The sequence below is a fragment of the Mus caroli genome, unplaced genomic scaffold (genome assembly GCF_978045245.1).
Source record: "Mus caroli unplaced genomic scaffold, Mus_caroli_1 scaffold_3, whole genome shotgun sequence".
Lineage (NCBI taxonomy): Eukaryota > Metazoa > Chordata > Mammalia > Rodentia > Muridae > Mus > Mus caroli.
In genome coordinates this window covers 6,436,558-6,458,030 of record NW_028227258.1, presented here as the reverse complement: position 1 = coordinate 6,458,030, position 21,473 = coordinate 6,436,558, and the positions used below count along the sequence as shown (strand labels likewise).

General features: G+C 47.0%; 1 protein-coding gene across 9 annotated transcripts in view; it reads right to left on the bottom strand.

Moving 5' to 3' along the window:
- Positions 1-21,473, bottom strand: part of St6galnac3 (ST6 N-acetylgalactosaminide alpha-2,6-sialyltransferase 3) — a 532,491-nt gene that overhangs the window by 319,880 nt on the left and 191,138 nt on the right. For 6 of the 9 annotated variants that reach the window (XM_021157895.2, XM_029475445.2, XM_029475442.2 and 3 more), the window contains one exon: positions 1,604-1,798. In XM_021157895.2, coding sequence (XP_021013554.1) covers positions 1,604-1,798 — 195 coding nt within the window. Of the gene's footprint in view, positions 1-1,603; positions 1,799-1,906; positions 2,025-5,642; positions 6,013-21,473 lie in introns of those variants that run through there. The other 3 variants (XM_029475446.2, XM_029475447.2, XM_085835381.1) reach the window with 3 other exon arrangements.

Below are 21,473 nucleotides of genomic sequence, written 5' to 3'. Positions count from 1 at the left end.
CCAGGAGATACAGAAATACAGAGTGAAGTGCACAGAAACCAACTTCTCATGCAAGCCACTGGCCACAAAGGAGCTGTGTGACACCACCCCTCTCCACTATTTACAGAAGAGTTCTCCACCAGGATACTGTTACCAAATTCTCCTGTGTGGCATGACACAGTGTACCTTTGTCACCAACAACTTTAAACAGCCTTGGACTTTGCACCAACACTGGTGTGTCTCATACTCACCCCATCACATGGAAATGTCTGTGCACACAGTCTCACTCCCTCTGAGTGCTTCGCTATGCTTTTGAGGGATTTTCCCCCTATTATACTTTCTGTGAGAGATGTTTGCTGGTAAAACTCTGAAGACAGAGATGGGGAATTTGGCTTAGTCAGTAAATACTTTTCAACTGAGCATGTGCATCTAAGGTGTAATTCCCAAGAATTCACACTAAAAAAAAAAGTCAGATGGACATCTGTGAACAGTGCTTTCTGAATGTAATAGGGCCACTTTACACAAGAACACACAGAGGTATGGTGTACACCTGATCAAGCCAACAGTACTCAGTGAGTTCTTAAAAGGATACATCAAGTTGGAGTGGATGTGATCAAAACATATGTACATGTATAAAATTCTCAAACAAACAAATAAGCAAGCAAAAAGCCTGGCTTGGTTGCACATACTTGGGACCCGAGCTTTGGGGCAGCAGGAAGAGCTGGATTCTGGAACTCCCTTGTCAGCCAGCCTGCCATATTTGGTGAATTCTATACCAATGAGACAACTCATCTCAAACTCAAAACAATATAAAAAGTGGACAGTGCCTTCGGATCTCATCCTAAAACTGACCAAGGTTGTCTCCTGGCTTCCACATGCACACACATACACACACACACAAACACACACAAACATGCATACACATACATACAAATACACACATACATACACACATGCATACACACATGCACTCACACACACAAGCACACACTTCTAGCCTAAGGTACTCTTCCTAGCTACCAATATTCAACTACTTTCTCTCTCTTGGGACACCAATTGGCTATGAAGATTTAAAAGTTCAGAGATTGCAGGGTTTAAATGGTTTTAACCCTTTTAAATGTGGAAAGGTGTTAAATCCCATTATCTCTGCAGCCACTGCCAATGTTAAAATTCAGCTTGGCTTTTTTTTTTTTTTTTTTGCTGCAGGTCTAAGGATTACAGAGTTATAAAGAGACAAATGCTTTTCTCAGGTTCTATAATGAGCTGTCCCCAACTAGGTGACCTACAGGAAATAAAGCCAGCCAGTTCTCCAACCGGTGGCCACTGATCAGAGCATCTAAACGGAAAGCTATGCATGTTAAGCTTCAAACCACCAGGAAAACAGGTAATTGCTTCCCCAGCTCCATGGGAAGCCAGTGATTTGGCGGATTGATGTGAGAGGGAGTGAAAGATTTCAGACATGTGTCAGAAGTATCTAAGAATAAGAAAACAGAAAATGTTGTCAGGGACCCAAAAAATTCTCATTGGTACAGGACAGGTACATGTGATGACTCGGAAGCCATCTTGCTCCTACTGGAAAACAGTTGCCATGGTTACCCTCCTAGGTAACCCTCTCAGGTCTTACCTCTTGGGTCCTCACATTTATGTATCCATAGTGAGTTCGAAGAGGCTGCCTGAATGTGTAGGGCAAAGGGATCCATTTGGTCTTAGGCTGTCCAAAGCAGTTCAGGAGCAAAGGGAAAGTCGCATCATTGACAAGGCGCATGGCTAGCAGCAAGATGCACAGGGCTATGAAGCTCACCACAATCACGGGCTTCCTCTGCAAAACAGTGGAGAAGAAAGACAAGGAGAGTGAATGACCTCCAGCTCACGCACCAGGGGCGGGGCACCCCTTTCTTTCTCTCTCAGAAGAATCAAAGGATTCTACCTTTTAGGATATTTCAGCCAGAGCAGGGGGAAAAAAGCCGTCATTTGTCAAGCGGGTGGCCTTTCTGTGCCAGTGGCAGGGAGCAGGCAGAGTTCCTATACTCTTCTAGCCTTCCTCTTCCTCTTCCTTACCTTTGCATACTCCTGTTCAGTTGAAAACCTCAACTCAGACATTTTCATCCAGAGGCCACTTTCCTAATCCCCCAGATCCTGCCCTATCACCAGCCTTTCACCACCGACCTGCCAGCCCCAGCAGAGATAAGAAGCCCCACCCTCCTCCCTCTCTGCTCTAAAGGCATTGTTACTGCACTTTCCTCAGAGCATAATTATAGCAATTCTTTTTCTCTCACATGCTTCCCAGTTCCTGAAGCTCTGGGATGTGCCTTGTCACATCACTCTTTGTATCCATGCCTTCTGCATAGTATGACACCTTCAGTCACACAGGCACGCAGCAAACAGTTGAAAGAAATTCATAACTCCTTCCCATCCTGGCTGACCCAGCTTCATTCCCACCTCACACTTCTGAGTCGGTATTTAGTGGTTTCTATCCACAGAAAACTTCACAATGTAAATTAGAAATTTTAAGCCCCAGAAGAGGGAAAGATCGCACAGCAAATCGCCTAAGAGCATGTCCCCTGGGTGTTGTGCAAAGAGAAAGAGCTGGCGTACCTGCATCTGTCTGGGGCGAGAAAGGGTGTGAATACAATACTTGAGACAGAACTTGATAAAATGCACGTTTTGATTGGTAGAGACATGTGAGCAGATCTTTGTAGATGGGAGAAACAAGAAAACATGGCTTGTTCTTAGGAACCAATCAGTCTCTCTTACCGTGCAGAACACAGAAGGAAAGCTACAAGCATAAGTGATAACTACAATGAGCCACCATGAGTACCAGGGTAAGATGTGCACTTCTGAGTCCAGGAGACAGCAGAGAGCCAAAGCAGACTCTGCATTGTCGTTCACTTGTTCCGTCTTTCTAAGGGTGAAGGCTATACCGTCATGGAAGCTCAGCATTGAGGGTACTCTGGAGCAGACGAAGTAAGGCAGTGAAACACGTGTAGGAGTCCACTTGGTACAGATAGAGGGCTTGCAAACAAAGGATGGAAGTGGAGCGAGCGGTAGGAGCCTCAATTGAGATGGAAGGGCCCAGAGTCTATTAGGCAGAACATTAATGGTAAACACAACACTCAGAGTTGAACTTGAACCTAGACAGCTGCGATGCTAGAGGGAATCTTGGGGAAGACAGCAGGGTCACAGAATCTATCCAAGGGAATCAGGTGATAAAGCCCTTGGCTTCCCAGGTGAGCTCACTTTCTAGGGACCAGAAGTTCAGCAGTCATGGAGTTAGAAAGTCAAGGCTGGAGTAGGAACAGAGACCAGAACTGCAGTCAGACTTCACAAACAGCAGCTGTGACTGGCAAGGTACGAACACAGAGAAAGGCCCCTGCCAGCTGGAATCGGGGCTTGACCTCCGAGCCACCTTCAAGCTTAGGGAAAACCGAAGCTTCTAAGGAGAGGCTTCCACTCTCATCATGGCCGGGTTTGGGACCACTGCTTCCTGGTGTAATTAGATCCAGAATTTCTCAAGGAAGAAAAGCAACTTCAAAACAATGCTGCTAACAACGCTGCTGCTTTATGTCCTGGGCCACAGTTCCAGCTCAGGCCATGGCCAGCACCCAGATGTCACCAGCAGCACTTCCTCAAGTCTTCATTCCTGCTCAGCGTTTGCAATTTGTAAAACCCACATTCCTCCGTCTAGCCAGCCTAATTTTCTAATCACCAGAGAGTCCCCTGAGCTCTGCCTCCTCAGAACCCCTTATCTCCCCACTAACCACCACAGCCTTACCTCATTTAACCTTCTAATCATGAAGAAACGTTTTAATTTGCTCTACTGTGGAATCATTATGTCCACAACCCTGCAATGTGTCAAGGTAACAGCGCAAATGAGGTGATGGATCTTACAACTTTAAAGGGGCAGGAACCAGAAGACATGGCTAAATAAAAGCAAAGAGAGCAGTCACCCACTACATAAACAGGTAAGAGCACTGTGCTTTCTCGGTCACCATCCAAACCAGCAGCTGCTATGGAGGAGACCCAGATGTGCTTCCCTTCTGGTCTACTTCTGAACCCAGCAAGACACTCTGCTTCTCTTAGTTGCTGAACTTGCATGGCTGGGTGTCTGTGGACAAAGGCATACAGGGCCCTTTGGACTCTATCACTCGCAACAGCAACGCATATAGAATGCATACAAGAGACAAAAATAAATCAATCATTTCCGAGAGAAACTTCAAAATACAATGAAGTCACAGTGGCAAAAGCCTCTGCCCCTTGAATCTGTGTCTGTATCCTGGGATCATCAAAGGAAAGCTAGGTTGAACAAAGAGTGGGTGGGCGACTGGGTGGGAAGCAGATGAGTCCCCTCTGTGCTGTCCCCAGAATTGCATTCACACAAGTCATGGGCATTCTTCCCACGCCTCAGACCTCCAGCTCCACTTCTGTCATATTGTGACAACCAGGCTCTTTCCCTCTCCGTCTAATGCATCTCGACTACTGTCCGGCATGAAAGTAACTCACACTGCTGACACAAAGCATCCTAAAACTCACCAGAGAAAGTGTAACTTTAAGCTCTGCAAAGCAAGAGCAACAAGACCTGACCCAAATGTGTATTCTCTAGCATTCATTTCTACCACACCATGGCCACAGTGAGGACCAGGGCTTAGGCACTCCAGCACACACAGAGCTCCATGCAGCAAGCATGCATGTGTGTCTTCAGGAGACCTACAGGGCATGAGGAAGTAAACTGAACACCAATACAAACGGCCCACATGAATATAGTCACACCTCGGACTCCATACCCCACGTAGCCTAGGAAAAAGACTGAGAAAGAAAATAAAATCAATCAGGCAGAACAGGCTCCAAGGAGTCACGACAATGCATCTGGCAAGGAGAGAGGATAAGGAAATACCATGTGTCAAAGGGGGTTATGGGAGGCTTCACGAGCAAGTGAGGAGCCCAGAGAAATGGAGGTGTGCTGGTTATAGGAGGGGTCATGCCTGTCTGAGCTGAGGACGTTCAAACCAGGTCCTCACAGAGGAGGGAGATTGAGCAGCGGTAAGATGGAAGAGTATTACAGCCAGAGGGAAGAGGAATTGGATGGGCCACAGTTTCATCAGAAACTTGATAAGGAGGCTACTAAGTAGACCCCGAGCAGTAGATGATGCTAAGCAGGTGATAAAACAGTCCATTCTGCATTTGCTATGCGATCATCACCGTGTTGAGTGAGTCCACGGACTCAGAAGGTAAGTTTCACAGGGAGTGCTGAAGTGGAAGCAGTCAGAACTTTAAGCTAAGATAGCCAGCCACACATTAGACTGGAGAAAACCAGCCGGAGAGGATTTGTCAGCTTGATGGTGTGAAAGGCTGGTTCAGCAAATGTCTCATGCTGCACGAAACAAACAAAACGTAAAAGTGACCCTTCCTCTAAGGTCAGGTGTGCTCGGATTAAAGGTAGAGCACAGTCGTGGTACAAATGAACACTTAAATAGTGGAAGATAACGTTGGGGAGCCATAGTTGTTAGATTCTTGTGTGTGTGTGTGTGTGATTGTGTATGTGTGCACGCACATGAAAGCCAAAGGTCACATGAGGCATTCGACCTGATCACTCTCCACATACTGTTTGAGGCACGGTCCCTCCCACCAGGCGAGCTAGCCACAAGCCCCACAGCAGTCTTCTCTACCTTCTCTCGAAGTCCTGGTACGAGGAGGACGTGCTGTGCCACCTTACTTTTACTTAGGGTCTGGGAACCAAACTCCGGTGTTCATGCTTATAGTAAGGACTTTACCAATAGACCCATCTCCCCAGCTCCCAACGGTCGATTATTGATGGATAATAACTAGTGGGTGAGCTCTCATACGGCTATGTGATAAAGACTAGAAACATCTTTCCCCTATATCCCAAGCAGCTGCAAACCCTTGAATCACTCAGGGCAACTTCTCCTTAGCAGCTCGAGAAGGATGCCAGAGAGTCCAAGTAGCTCTGATGAATTGCTTGAGGGAAAGTTCACTCCTTCTTTGTTCTTCATTTTTGGAAGTCTGAAGGGGCCTCTAACAGCTGAGACATTTAGAATTTAATCCTCTCTGTACTGCAAAAAAAAAAAAAAAATCTACATCAAAAGATGTGACATTCCAGCTGCTCACTCTCTAGAGCTGGAATGTAATTCATCAGACTTTATAGCAGAAATGCCTATTTCAAAACAGACTCCACGGAGAGTTCATGACAGACAGAAAGAACACAGTCCCAGAGGTGTGCACCTGTTGACCTCACAAGCCATTCTAAGTGATGTTCTCCCTAGCCCGGAATTAATCATTCCCCATTCCATGCAAACTTTATTAACCTCGTCAGTTGCTAACTGCTTGTCAGAACTACATCTTCATAACCGATAACCAGAGAGATAGCGTGTTTTTCTACTGAAATAATACTGCATAATGATTCAAAGTAGCTGCATATCATGATGAGTGCTAATTTTTCTTCCTATGCTGTCATTTACCCAATAATAAATTTGAAATGAAATGACAATTTGACTCTTTGTGCGTGTTCAGTCGCCTCACAGCCTGGCTAGTCCCCGCCTGTTGCTCATCTGTGATCCCAGCTAATACCAGTTCTCTCTCAGACTGAAACACATCATCAATGCGGTTCAGCCTCTCATCGTTGTCCAGCTCTAAATTGTCTTCTTGATGAATATAGAAAATCTTCATACTATTTGCAGGGAGCTACGTTAGCAGAGCTCAGAGTGTATGAGCAAAACCTTTATTCTCCTTATCTGTTGCGTCAACAATGATGTTCTGACAGGTCCCACTTACTAAGTGACAGTGGCCTCTGGGGAAGTCGCACTTGGTTTTTGTAGGGTAGGGGTCAGGAAAGTCATGATAACAAGGTGGAGTGCCGTGATGAGACATGATGCTCAAGCAACTTCAAAGCATGAAACAGGAGGTACCATGTCTCGGGCAGTACCGTGTCACCTGCAGCCTGAGGCTGCAGAGCTGCTGATGGAATCAGTGACATAATCAGCGAGAGGGTACTAAAGGTCAAACATGAGCAGTGCAGGGAAATTAAGTGGGTGAGAACCTAGGAAGCTGGTGTCGAATTCTTGATATGGTCAAGATTTGGGGCTAGGGAGATAGATTCCGATGTACACTGTTTGCTTTGCAAATGTGGGAACCTGAGTTTGTATGCATGTAAAGTTAAGTGTAGCAACCTGGCTTTGTAATCCGAGCTCTGCTGAGATAGAGACAGGATGATTCTGTCCACACCAACTTAAGAACCAGTCTCAGCAGGAAGGAAGCTGGGGGTGGAGGGGCAAGGGAGATGGCTCCTTTGGTAAAGCACATGCTGCACCACGAGCATGGAGACTTGGGTTCAAATCCCCAGAACCCATTGAAAAAGCTGGACATGGTGGCATAAGTCTATAACTACAGCTAAGGGGCTAGGGGCAGGGTAGAGAATATCATCATGGAGCTTGTTCACCTGAGATCCAGGTTCAGGGAGACATCCTGTCTCAAAAAGTAAGATGAAAGCTATAGAGGAAGACACCAGAGGTTGGCCTTTGTGCACATACAGAATCACCAATATATATATATACCACACACACATGCACAAACATACAGATAGTAATATGGTAGTAGGTAAAGAGGAAGGACAGCCAAAATTCATCTTTGGCCTTTATATGCATGTGTACAGACAAGCATGCACACACACTTGAACCTACCCATGTGAGCATGCCCACACATCCATACCTACACAAACATTCAAATTATTTCTATTTACACATAGTTGTGCATGCACACATTGAATTTATGTGTACCAAGTATACACAGGAGCCACCCACAGAGGCCAGAGGTGGGTGTCAGATCCCCTGGAACTGAAGTTATGAGGAGTTGTGAACCACCATCTGGGTGCTGGGGATCAAATGTGAATTCTACAACAGCAGTAAGTGCTCTTAACCAATGTGCCACCTCTCCAGCCCCCACAATGGCAATTCTTAAAAAAAAAAAAAAGAAATATTTTACAAACAATTCCAAGGATGGCAGAAGGGCAGGAGCTGGAGTCAGAAAGGGGTCAAGCAAGAGTTCTTAGAGCACAGTAGGGAATCTGCAGCAGAACGCTAGAACCCACTGGGGTCTATGCATGAGACAAAGAGGGCCAGGCTTGGTTCTGGAATGCTCCCCCTTGAGGTGGTATGGCTGATGGATGGGAAGGAAAAAGATGATCAAGAGCCAGGATTAGTTACACCATCAGGCATGACTCATAAACATCACTGTAAGCCGCAGTGGCAGTCACTCCAGAGACCACCCTTTCTTCACCACAGGGTCAGTGCCGCACTGAAATCCAAGGAGAGGATAAATGCAAGGGTGAATCCACGATCTTAGCAGACACCTAGTGAGTGATATAGCTGTAGGTTGCATACACAATCTAATATATAAGCAATAGAGGCGTGGGGCTGGTAGCCCCACCCACAGTCACAGAGGAAGAGAAAAGTAAACACAGGCATTGAGATCCTGTTCTGATGTCGGAGCCTGAGGTCTGCATGTGCATTAACCAAATCTTTAATGACCATTTGTCTCAGTCACCACCGCCAAGGCAACCCTTATAAAAGAAACCATTTACTCGGGGCTTGCTTGTGGTTTGGGGGGCTTAGTCAGTTGTTGGCATGGCAGGAAGCATGGTGGCATGCAAGCAGGTATAGTAGCTGAGAGCTCCACATTGGGATTGGAAAGCTGCAGGAGAAGAGACCCCTCTGGTGGACAAAGGACATCCCTAGAGACATGCTTCCTCCAACAAGGTCACACCCTCTAAACCCTCTCAATTAGTGTCACTCCCTAATGACCAAGCATTTAAATATGGGGGCCATTCCTAGTGAAACCACCAAACCACCCTTGCCAACAGGATGCTCTCAGAGATCAGGTTCAGAAACGTTAAAACCGGCTCTAAGCAGGTTTTGAAACATAGTGTGTCAACATATCAAATACCTAATTCATACGGAAAATTAAGAGACTGACACGGTGCATAGTAATTATACTTACTTTGAAATCAGTAATTGTGGACAAATTTAATTCATTTCCCCTAAATCTGGCTTTATTCCCAGTGTTAGAAAGACAGATACTAGGGAGACTTGGTAGCAGGGAGGGAAAATAAAGTGATCCTCCTGCGGTTCTCCCAGACACTGGGAGCCTTGTCTTAGTTGAGCATTCGCAGGCACCACATGATGGAGTGGGCGTGGCTTCTCGCCTCCGCTCCGTAATCCCATAGAACAACCTAGACCCTGCTAGAAGGCAAACTGTTTGGTGGTTACATACTAATAAAATAAATTTGAGCACGTGAGCAGGTAATGAAAAAGTGATATATATACAAGCGGAATTTTACTTGACGTTCACTAGGGATGCCATAAGGAAAGACAAAAGTATGAAACTTGCAGGAAAGTGAGTGGAACTGGAAAAGTTACATCACACGGAATAAGCCGTGCTCGGAAAGACAAATATAGCATATTCTCTCCCATAAGTAGACCCCAGCTTCGAAAAGTGGAAGGGGGGGCAAGGAGTGCGGGTATATGTTGGGAGATGAGAAAAGGTCCATGCGACTGGGAGGATCCTGGCTTGAGGATATGGAGGTGAGGGAGGAGACAACACCTGCGGCATGAGGCAGGAAGCTGATCAACCAACACAGTCTCCATGAGGGTGCCCAGTGAAACTCTTAGGTCAATTCTCAATGAAAATAAAGGGGTGGGGGTTCAAAGAAACCACCATTCATTCAGCCCAGTATTCCCCCTTAAAAACTTGGCATGCTTGTCAGTATATCACGGTAAGACATGGACTTATTAATCAATAGAAATTACAAATACAGAAGGCAAAACCCAGGGCCAGAAGGAGTTCAAGGGGGGCCACCACCATTACTGCTCTGAGCAGAAAGCAACCCCAGAGGACAAAAGCCTAAGGCCGCCGCTGTCCCAGGAAGTCCAGATTTGTCTGGTTTCCCTCGAAAGGGCACCTCTTGTGGCTGGAACGTGCTGACCATACTGAGGGTTATTGCACAACCCTCTGACCTGTGCTCAAAGCCCAGAGAAGCATCCCCATGACCTGCATGCTTTCTTTCACTTCCTTCAGGGGAAAGCTTAGTTATTTTTTAACCATTCTTTGAGACATATATTTTGGACATATATACAATGTATTTTTATCACATCTACCCCCTACTCCACTCTAACACCTACAAAAGCCCCTACGAGTTCCTCCCAACTTTATAGCCTCTTCTTTCTCTTTACAGCCCAGACTACTATGGACGCTACATGCACACAATACAGACCCAGCCACTGGAGCATGGACAAACCAAAAGAAAACCTTCTGGAAATCTTCAATTTCCAATAGCTCTCACGGGTAGGGCCCTGTGAGCCCCTCCTCCAGCTAAAGTCAGAATGTTGGCTGGCTTGATCTTGTATAGGTCTTTTATCTGCTGTCACAGTGTTTGTGAATTTGCAAGACTCCCGCTGTGTCCACCAGACCCTGTTTTGTGTATCCCAAGATGTTTCAAAATCACTAGATAACCAAGGACAGCCCTAAATTCCTGGTGATGCTTCTGCCTTCACATCCTGAGGGATAAGATTATAGGCACACACACACACACTGACCTTCACGCTCAGTCTTTTGAGGTTCTAGGGACTGAGTTCGGGGCTTCTTGATCACCAGGCAAGCATTCCACCGACGGAGCTATATCCCAAGCCAAGTATAGCCCAGTCTGGTCTTGAACACACGATCCTCCTGCTTAGTCCTCTTTAGCACTTGCCTACTAGTGTATGTTACTGTAGTACATGTGTGCAATATGAGAAAGAAGATTGCTGAGAGCAAAGTCTTGTACCGTGGCTGGGTAGAGAGTCACAGAAATACAAGCAGAGGGGTGACTTCTAACAGCGGAACAGCGGAAGCAGAAGTTCTTTCTTTACATCCCACTCTTTTGGACACAGGAAAAACATTCTTCAGCCCCGATGAAGCCCCACTCTGTATGACCCTGTCACTGACAAAGGGAGGAGAGCAACTACCCGGCCAGGGATGAGAAAGGTGACTGGGCAATCAGTTCAGACACCTCTGCTTCCTTCTCAGGCAACTCACCAAGTGCCTTTCCCTTCTAGAAACAGCTAATCATTTTACCACAGAGATGACTCTCATCTAGGAGCCTAATTCGTACTTCTGAGGTATTCACACTATACCAGTGGGGCCTAAGAAGAAATTCTGGTGGTCCAAGTATCATTCGGGCAGAAGGTCTCCCCCAGGAGCATCAAAAGGATCCCAAAACTTGTGTCCTGGTCAATGATGCCATCACCAATTGGGATCTCATCTGTTTCTGAATCTACACGACGTTACGCTGTGCAGAATTTAGCTTTCCAAGCACATTCCGACTCAGTGCTTGGCGTGGCACTCTGCCGTCCGGAGGAAAGGAAGGACAGATGCTTATGTATCTTCTCCCTTCCCTGGTCCATCCCACCATTCCTGTCCTCCATGTTTCCAGCCTTGCTACCTCGATCTCACTGCCTTCTTCACATCATTCAACCCTGTCCCTTCCCACCATCCCCATGTTCCCAAATACAGACATAACTCAGTTCAGATGGTGTGTCCACTGTAACCCCCTCCATTCACCCCTGGGTTTCTGTGTGTGAGAGCCAGGTGGGGTGGGGCATGAGGCTGAGAGGAAGATTTTCCTTTAACTCTCCTCACAAAGGGTGTGAATTCGGTCAGGACAATGCATTCTTCTCACATGTCCGCACCAAGCATTGTACCTCCCAAGTGACAAGAAGCATCCGAGAAGAGAAAGGATGAAGGAGAGAAGGAAGGATGGAGGAAGGAAACATTATCGTCTTATGAACAGAAAGCTAAATTATCCGAAAATATTCAGATTCTAAGGAGAGATAGAGTTTTCCCCAAGAAGGAGAACTCAGAAATAGGTCCTCTCTCTTCCTCCTCACCCAGAGCCTGCTGTGGAGATGCAGTGGGACCCCAGTGGGAAGCATGGAGCATCCCAGTTAATAGAGAGTGAGGACAGCTCTAGTGTGTTAACCAGACTTGTTGCTGGCACACTGCTCAGATCAACATTCTCTACGTGGCACCCACTATGAGCTCACAGGAATCCGTGTTTTCCAAAAACCCAGCTTTGAGGGAATCACTGGAAGAAAAAGATCTTCCACAGGAAGAGCAGTGGATGGCTACAGGGCACACTGTCCCAGCAAAGACCATCATTCCCAGGGGAGGGAGGGCAGGGGAGGGGAGGGGAGGGGAGGGGAGGGGAGGGGAGGAGAGGGTTCAGTTTACCTTGTGCCCAGCAAGCATCAGGCAAGACAGCTAGAGCTTTCTGGGAGGAAGACAGTTTTTAGAGGGAACCTAGTTACACACTCAAGTCGAGTGACATCACAGAGTCACTTAACCTCTGTTACCCTGCTTCGGCTCCTTGCGCCTGTTTTCCCACCTGAAAATGGAGCAAATAAAAGTACCTAACAAACACGATTGCTTAAAAGTTTAAATGAGTGGCTACATATAAAGAGCCTTTGGAACATTTCCTAGCAACAAGAACATTGTCATCAGAGGTGGCTTTTATTATGACATGGTTTCATAAGACACCTTCCAACCATTAATCAGACTACAAGCAAGCAGAGCTGTGACGGAGAGTCTGAGGAGATCCCTCAGCAAGGGGCTGACACACTAGGCAGCCTCTCCCTTAGAGTTGAGACTATCTGGAAGTAAATCTGCCGTTTGAGAAGACCAAAGAGAAAAAGCAGAAAAATAATCCTTCCTGTCAATATGAACTGACCCACAAACGGTCTCCTGAAGGCTCTTGCATAACGTCAATGACCAAGGCTTTGCAAATCCCTGCAGGTCGGAAGTGTCCCCAGGTGAACACGCACTACCCATCACTCTCATCTGCTCTGAGAGAATTTAACTGTGCTCACAGCTGATATTCCGCCAAGTGGGATTAAATATTAAACCATATGTATCTGAAAATGAGAGCCATCGTAGAAGTCAATGAAATACGCTGACTGAAAATGAGAACTCAGAAGTCAATGAACTACACCCCATCACTGCTGTAGCTGTGTTCCTCCCCTCGCCCACCCAAACCCTCTAAAGAATCAGGATGGCAGCTGCACTATTTTAACCATTCTTCTCCCATACACAGGGAAGACACAAACAGCCCCATGGGGAGAGGAAGACAGGGAGCCCAGGAGTCGCCCAAGACTCTAGAATTTACAGTGTAGCCAGCTTTTGGTAGTTTGGTTATTTTCTTTGGTTGACGGGATCTAGAATCACCTAGAAGATACATCGTTGGGCATGGCTGTGAGGGAGTGGACAGCTGAACTGAAGTCTAACTTAGCATGGCATCTTCCCATGGGCTTGGGAGCCAGACTACATGAAAGGAGGCAGTGAGCTGAGGGCATCATTCACTGGCCAGCCCTTCCAGACCACAGATGCACAGGGACCATCTACCTACACTCCTGTTGCGTCTTCCCCACCATGGTGGACTGTACCCTCAAACTGTGAGCCCAGGTAAACGCTTTCTTCACTCTGGTCTGGTGTTTTGTCATAGCAACAAGAAAAGCAACCATTACAGTATGTGACAGCAGCAAAAACAAAAGAAAGCACCTTCCCCCTTTGAACATGGCATGCAAGTACATGCCACATACATCTATCCGTGTATAGAAATGCAGGTACCTCTCATATGTGTCTGTACATAGAAACAAACCTCCTCACCTCCCAGCATTCCTGGGGAATGGGCACCCTCTCTTGCAGGACTAAGTTACCCTAGAAAAGAGACACATATCAAATGGCTTTTCACTAAAACCCAAGCAGAGTTTAGTCAAGCATGGGTCCCATGGTAATAATAAGTAGTATTGTTCTAAGAATAGTTGGATTTCTAAGTAGGACAGTTGTAGATTGAATACTGTGCTGGCAGGAAGCTAAACTGCTTCTGCAACTTAAAGAAGAGGAGTATGAATAAGAATACTTATGGTGCATCTACACGCCTGCAGCAGAGGCAGAAATATAGCCACGGCTTGGCAAGAGTTTTCCACACGGCCATTAGCCAGTGCTCAGCAATTTTTATCACCATCAGATCAGCCCATGTGCTACTTACAAAACTTGCCTGTCATCTCAGGCTGGGTGTCTAAGTGCAACTCAAACTCAGCAGTTCAAATTCCCACCACGTCCACTCTCTCCCTCCCTCACCCATATCGTCTCTCCGAGTGGCGGCCACAAGCCCTGCCTAAGAGTTAGAACCTCAGCTCTATGTACCAGCTCCAGGATCTTGGACATCTTAATTCTATCTGAACCCAGACCCTTGTTTGTAAAATCAAAGGGATGTCAGAAAAATTCAACAGCTAACACCCTTCTTCAGACCACACCCAGCTCCTGTAAGAGCTGGACCTGTAGGACATCTTCTTCCCCTTCCCACCTCTTTCTCTCTTGCGACGTTGTTCCTGATCCTTCAGGATAGCAATGCCTGACTATCACCCTTCTATCATCATCCCCCAATTCAGCAAACAACCCAAGAGCATTCCCCTTCTTTCTTCTCAAAAAGACATCATTAATCAACCGCAGCACCATTCCCCTAAATCAGGATACAAACTCAGAATCCTTTCAACACAATAGACAGGAGTGACAGCAGTCAGATTACCACGCAATGTGGAACAGGCCTAAGGCCTATACCTTAACACATCTTATACAAGCTGTGACCACAAGCCGCACTGTTCCCTCTCTGGGTCCTGGTTTCCTCATGTATATATTCACTTTTGCGGCATCTGGTGCCTCCACTGCTGACATTACTAACAAGGAGAGGTCTAAGCACAACACTGCACAGGGCTTCCCTCCAGGGCCAGGCCAGGCACTTACTACAGAGTTAGGCTTGAGTACAGATACACTCACCAACTGAAGCTGGTGACTACCTAACAGAAATGGGGTGAGAATACATCATCTTCTATCTTAGCTGAGAGTAACCGTGAGTGAGGCCACTCACAGAGCCTCCCTGATTGCAGCTATTTGGCACCTACTGAGAAAAAGTTGGAGCTAAGATATAATTTGCCCTTTTAACCCTTGGATGAGGATAAAACTCCATGCATTTTTCTACCTGGTTTTGTACTGAGGATTGTGTTGTCCTTCATGTAGACGGAGCGGGATGTGCTAATTCACACAACCAAGCATCTTCCATGATGCCCTAGCCACCACAGGGGGATTTTAGGTGCCTATGGAGCTAGTTTGACAGAAACATTGTATAAGAAATGAAGCTACAGAAGAGAGGGTAACTGGGAAAGCTCACTAGATGCATCTTTTTTAAAATAAGGGGGAAATCTCCTTTCAGATCTCACACAGGACTGCATAAAGATGAAAATTTGTCTGGAGATTATTTTGACAATTTCATAAGCCAAATATTCAGATTTATTCAGTATACATTATCATGAAAATACACATGAAGCTGCTTCCCAGGGAAGAATGACAAACAGCTGTGAAGAAACAATGTCCACTTCTCCTCCTTTAGAAAACGGATTTGGCTGCAGACAGGTGAAACTGTAGTGGGATCTTCACTCTGTGTGTGTGTGTGTGTGTGTGTGTGTGTGTGTACACAATAACCTTTTCTCATTTAGAAAACAGACTCGGCTGTTGACAGGTGAAACTGTGCTGGATCTTCAGTGTGTGTGTTTGTGTGTGTGTGTGTTTGTCTATGAGTGTACAGCTGTGTGTGTATGAGTGTACAGCTGTGTGTGTATGAGTGTGCACAAGTGTGTGCATGTATAAGTGTGTGGATGTGTGTGTGTGTGTGTGTACAACAACGACCTCTCATTTAGAAAACAGACTCAGCTGCTGACAGGTTAAACTATGCTGGGATCTTCATAGTATATGTGTGAGTGTGCACGTGTATGTGCAACTATGTCTATACAGGTATGAGTGTGTGAATATGTATATATGGATATGCACATGTGTATGTGTGCATGTGTGCACACATATGTGCTTATGTAACTCTTCCTATTTTGATAAACTCTTTATGCCTAGTGTGTGAACCTCTAGAGTGCCCCAGTCTTGGGTATTCTGTGCCGAACTGAGTCCTAATAACTAAACCTTGACAACTTCTAAGAGGTTGACTACGTACCAGCTCCAGAACCTGCTGCCTACCTCTCCTCATTGCTGCAGACACTTGCCAAACTGCCCACCAGAGCCTTTGCTCTAGTGAAGGCGGCCCAGCCTGAGCTCGGTGTGCACTGCCTGACACAAACACGGAAAGGAGCAGGAGTGGGAGCGGGAGCGGAAGTGGGAGCGGGAGCAGGAGCAGGAGCAGGAGGAGGAGCAGGAGCAGGAGGAGCAGGAGCAGGAGCAGGAGGAGCAGGAGGAGGAGCAGAAGGAGGAGGAGCAGGAGGAGGAACAGGAGGAGGAGCAGGAGGAGGCGCAGGAGGAGGAGCAGGAGGAGCAGGAGGAGGAGCAGAAGGAGGAACAGGAGGAGGAACAGGAGGAGGAGCAGGAGGAGGAACAGGAGGAGGCGCAGGAGGAGGAACAGGAGGAGGAGCAGGAGGAGGAGCAGGAGGAGGAACAGGAGGAGGAGCAGGAGGAGCAGGAGGAGGAGGAGCAGGAGGAGGAACAGGAGGAGGAGCAGGAGGAGCAGGAGGAGGAGCAGGAGGAGCAGGAGGAGGAGGAGCAGGAGGAGGAACAGGAGGAGGAGCAGGAGGAGGAGGAGCAGGAGGAGCAGGAGGAGGAACAGGAGCAGGAGGAGCAGGAGGAGGAACAGGAGGAGGAGCAGGAGGAGCAGGAGCAGGAGGAGCAGGAGGAGGAGGAGCAGGAGGAGGAACAGGAGGAGGAGCAGGAGGAGCAGGAGGAGCAGGAGGAGGAACAGGAGCAGAAGGAGGAGCTGGAGCAGGAGGAGCAGGAGGAGGAGGAGCAGAAGGAGGAGGAGCAGGAAGAGGAGCAGCAGAAGGAGGAGGAGCAGGAGCAGGAGGAGCAGGAAGAGGAGGAGCAGAAGGAGGAGGAGCAGGAGCAGGAGGAGCAGGAGCAGGAGGAGCAGAAGGAGGAGGAGCAGGAGCAGGAGCCGGAGGAGGAGGAGCAGAAGGAGGAGGAGCAGGAGCAGGAGGAGCAGGAAGAGGAGGAGCAGAAGGAGGAGGAGCAGGAGCAGGAGGAGCAGGAAGAGGAGGAGCAGAAGGAGGAGGAGCAGGAGGAGCAGGAAGAGGAGGAGCAGAAGGAGGAGGAGCAGGAGGAGGAGGAGCAGAAGGAGGAGGAGCAGGAGCAGGAGGAGCAGGAAGAGGAGGAGCAGGAGGAGCAGGAAGAGGAGGAGCAGGAGGAGCAGGAGGAGCAAGAAGAGGAGGAGCAGGAGGAGGAGCAGGAGGAGGAGCAGGAAGAGGAGGAGCAGGAGGAGGAGGAGCAGGAGGAGGAGGAGCAGGAGGAGCAGGAAGAGGAGGAGCAGGAGGAGGAGCTGGAGCAGGAGGAGCAGCAGGAGGAGCAGGAGCAGGTCTGTAGATCTGAGTGTAAGTTGCATGCGGGGTGCACCCATGTCACCCACGCCCTCCCTCTGGCACCAGAAGAGAAAAATCACCTGCATACCCTTGTGTTTCCCCAGTGCCTAAGCGCCACACCGACATCAGACAACAAACAACTCTGTGATTCCTTAGAAACATCCTTCCCCACACTCGTTAGGTAATTTTCCCAAAGCATTAAGTTGGCCCATATTTTTAGAATATTTTGACATTTTCAGTGTTTTATTTTTAGGTGATATTCTGCAAATCAGATTTTGCTCCTGTTTTGACAAAAGCTTTTTCTCCCTGAGAAACACAGAGGAAAAGTTCAGCAAGGCAGGGCACCTTTTATCTGCAAAAGGCCTGCCTTTCAGCGGAGCAGACACTGGTGGCAGACCAGAGGCAAACACAGGCAGCATTTCCTAATGTGAGCAGCCAGCTCTGTCCCGTGGGATCAACAAGCAGCAACATACGTTATTCCCATGTGGCACTGAGAGCGGGTCCCGAGTACTTCTGAACATATCATTTTTATTGCCTTTTACACTGAATTACTGTGAAAGAAAGAAGACTTTTGTGAGGACTCAAAATCAAAATAGTTTAAGAGCGTTTAGACTCTCCCTCCAGGATATAAAGCAAAGCTTAAGAAAACAAATTATTCTGCTGAGGGACCGCAAGATACCTCTCCCTGCTGAGCAAGCCCCACCACAGGAGGCAGATCTCATAAAATATTTACGGTGACTTTCAAGGAGAGTCTATGGAATTCCTCCTAGGGTTCAGGAACTCTGTCTCTACGGCTTGGGGACCATCCTTGTCCTCAATGATTTTTACCCTCAGTTTTGTCTCCTGGGCCATCCGAACCTTATCTCATGCTCCTCTCGGGATTTGTCTTAAGACCCCCCAATGGAACAGTTCACTAGAAGTCACACCTTCCACCAATCCTAGGGAATCCTGTTGGATGTAGATCATTTCTTGCAATTCTAGGGCAGATTTTAACAGAACCCATCAGTCAGTGTAAAATGAGATCTGACAAATCTTGAGCCCTTCACTTCTCGGCATGCTCTCCGTTCAAGTGGAAGGGGAGAGCATCCACATGGCCCAGTGCAGTGTCTAAGCTTGAAGGGGAGCTCCTGGGCAGCCTGACCCCTAACAGTTTCTCCAGCATCACCTCTGTCCAACTCTCCAGCCACAGAAGGCTCGCTCTGTTCCTGCCTGTGGCTGCATCCTACACTGCTGTGGTGTGGGCGTGTTCCGTCAGACATGCCAGGACAAGTTTCAGGTATTGGAGGGCTTTTCTTGCTATGTATACACCCTTTTTTTCAGTTGAATATTCAAATCCAGTAATCTGAAATTGAAAATGGTCCTTCAGTTTGAAATTTTAAGCATCAGACTGCTGCTGATTTTTTTTTTTTTTTTTTTTTACATTTCAGATCAGCTGTGTTTAAATTTCTTAAATAGAAAATTCTCCACCTTAGGGTGTATTGCTTTCATTTTCTTTTTCTACACAAAAGTCTGTTTCCGAGGAATTTATTACTAATTTATTTTCATTCACTTGTTCTTTCATTCACTCATTCATCTTTATTTGGGAGCAGGATCTTACACTGTGTTCCACACTTGACTATCAAGCTCAAAGTGGCCTCAAGCACACATTAATACCGGCCTCCGCTTTCTGAATGCTAAAACTCTGTTAGATAGAACTTGACTTTTTCCTTTAAAATAACGAGCCTTGTGGCATATCATCAGCTGGCGTCCGCTGAGCCTTACTATGCTTCGGCGCTGACACTGGGGACCTCTGCATATGGCACTAAGGCATCAGATTCCAGCCAGACTTCCCTAAAGAGTTCTCTGCACATTGTTCTAGGATAAATTATCCTATAGTTGGTCACAGATCTGTCTAGCCCTACAACCTAACATGTCTAAATAATGCTCTGAGAAAAAAGATTGTATCTTGTACCCCTGTCCCTGTAAACGTAGGTACATATTCTGTGTGGAAGAACTGTTAATGAACCAATGAAGTCGAGGTAGACAATAACTCCCCGCTGTGGTGTTTACTGTGTGTAGAAGTTGAGCCTTGCTGGACAGTGGATGCTACACGTTCACCATTTTCAAGAGAAACTAGAGGCAGAAGAAAAGACCATTGGGATGAGAAACTGGACTCCAAAGTTGGCCAATCAGAGATTCCTATCTAAGAGCCTCTCTACACTGGGCGATGAGGCGAGCCCTCATCTCTTCCCACTGTGACAAGACCTATAAGAAGCCTATGGTTTATCTCTCTTGATTTCCATACAAATGCTGGCTGGTGTCCACACTCCACCACACCGAATGACTTTCCCCAGAGCCCACTGACCTCAGATATCACTTGGCTAGTTAATCTTTAATGTCTGCTAGCCTGGATTTAGAATCACAATATATCTCTGGTGGGGATGGTGGGGGGAGGGATGGATGTGAAGGGTTTAACTGAGATGGGAAACCCTCCCTAGACACAGGCAGCAGCATCCTATGGGCTGGTGGCCCAGACAAAGTGCAGAGAGCAGAGCTCATGTCTCCTTCTCACCTGCTTCCTTCCTGCAGGAGTAAAGTGGGCAGCTGCCTTGGGGCCCTGCCCAGATAACCCCAGCACAAAGAGTTCAACCCTCATACTGGAGCCAGTAAACCTTTCCCTCCTTTAAGCTGACTCTGGTAGGTATTTGGTCACAATCATGAGGCAATTACTGTAAGTTTGTAACAAAACCTGAGGATAAAGAGATTTCCCATGAAATTGAACTTTACTGAATGCCTACAACAGGAAAGACAAAATAAGAAGTTTTATGGAAGGGGCTGGAGAGATGGTTTAGCTGTTAAGAGCACTGGCTGTTCTTCTAGAGGACCAGGGTTCAAGTCCCAGCACCCATATGGCAGCTCACAACTCTCTATAACTCCAGTTCTAGAGGTTCCAACACCCTCACCCAGACATATCTGCAGGCAAAGCACCAATGTACATGAAATTTAAAAACTAATTAGCTGGGCGTGGTGGTGCGCGCCTTTAATCCCAGCACTCGAGAGGCAGAGGCAGGTGAATTTCTGAATTCGAGGCCAGCCTGGTCTACAGAGTGAGTTCCAGGACAGCCAGGGCTACACAGAGAAACCCTGTCTTGAAAAACAAAAACAAAAACAAAACCTAATTAATTAATTAAAAAAGAAAGTTGATGGAAACAGAGATTCTACAGAGGCTACGACTGTACATTATGCTTTGTTAGTACTCTGAAGGCTTCTTGTACGTATACACATGTGCAGTATGTATGTGTATAAAGCAGGATTTTCCCTGTCCATTACATTAGGGCAGCAGGAGGCCTGTGATTGGACAGCAAAAAGGGAGGTGGGGCTAAGACTTACAGAGATGGAGAATGAGGAGAGAGAGAGAGAGGAGAAGGAAAAATGGAGGCGGCCATGAACTAGCGTGGCTAAGCCAGCCACATAATGTTAGAATAATTGGGATAAAGTTTCTATCATTAACAATTAGTTCAGAAATCATTGTATTGGCATCTTGTAAATTGAGAATTTATTGATACATAATCTGACTGGTTAATTGTAAGCTTTAAGAGTTTTGACTCTACCAGGTAAATGGTCAGTTGTGATGGCTGACCGTGTGATGGCTGACCGTGTGATGGCTGACCGTGTGATGGCTAACCATATGATGGCTGACCGTGTGATGGCTGACCGTGGGGTGAGTGGTGGTTGTGTGACACACCAGCTCCCCACCCCACACTTTCCCAAACAATGCCACTTAGAGGAGCCACCAGCTCTACCTGACACACTTTCCCAAAGATCTTACAGGCTTTCTTTATTGAATCCCATCTGTCTCAAGATGACCCTGGTAACTCACCATGGATGTTAGAGAGCAGGGTCAGTCCCCTAGACAAACACACCGTCCTTCTCTGAAACTCCAATGTGGGGAGGGAGGACAGCAACCCCATAACTTCTGCAATTAATGACGAAGCAATCCACAAGGAAGGGTTTGGAGCACACAACCCCAAACCTGCTATGGCATAGAATTACATGGGAATGAAAGCACCCGAA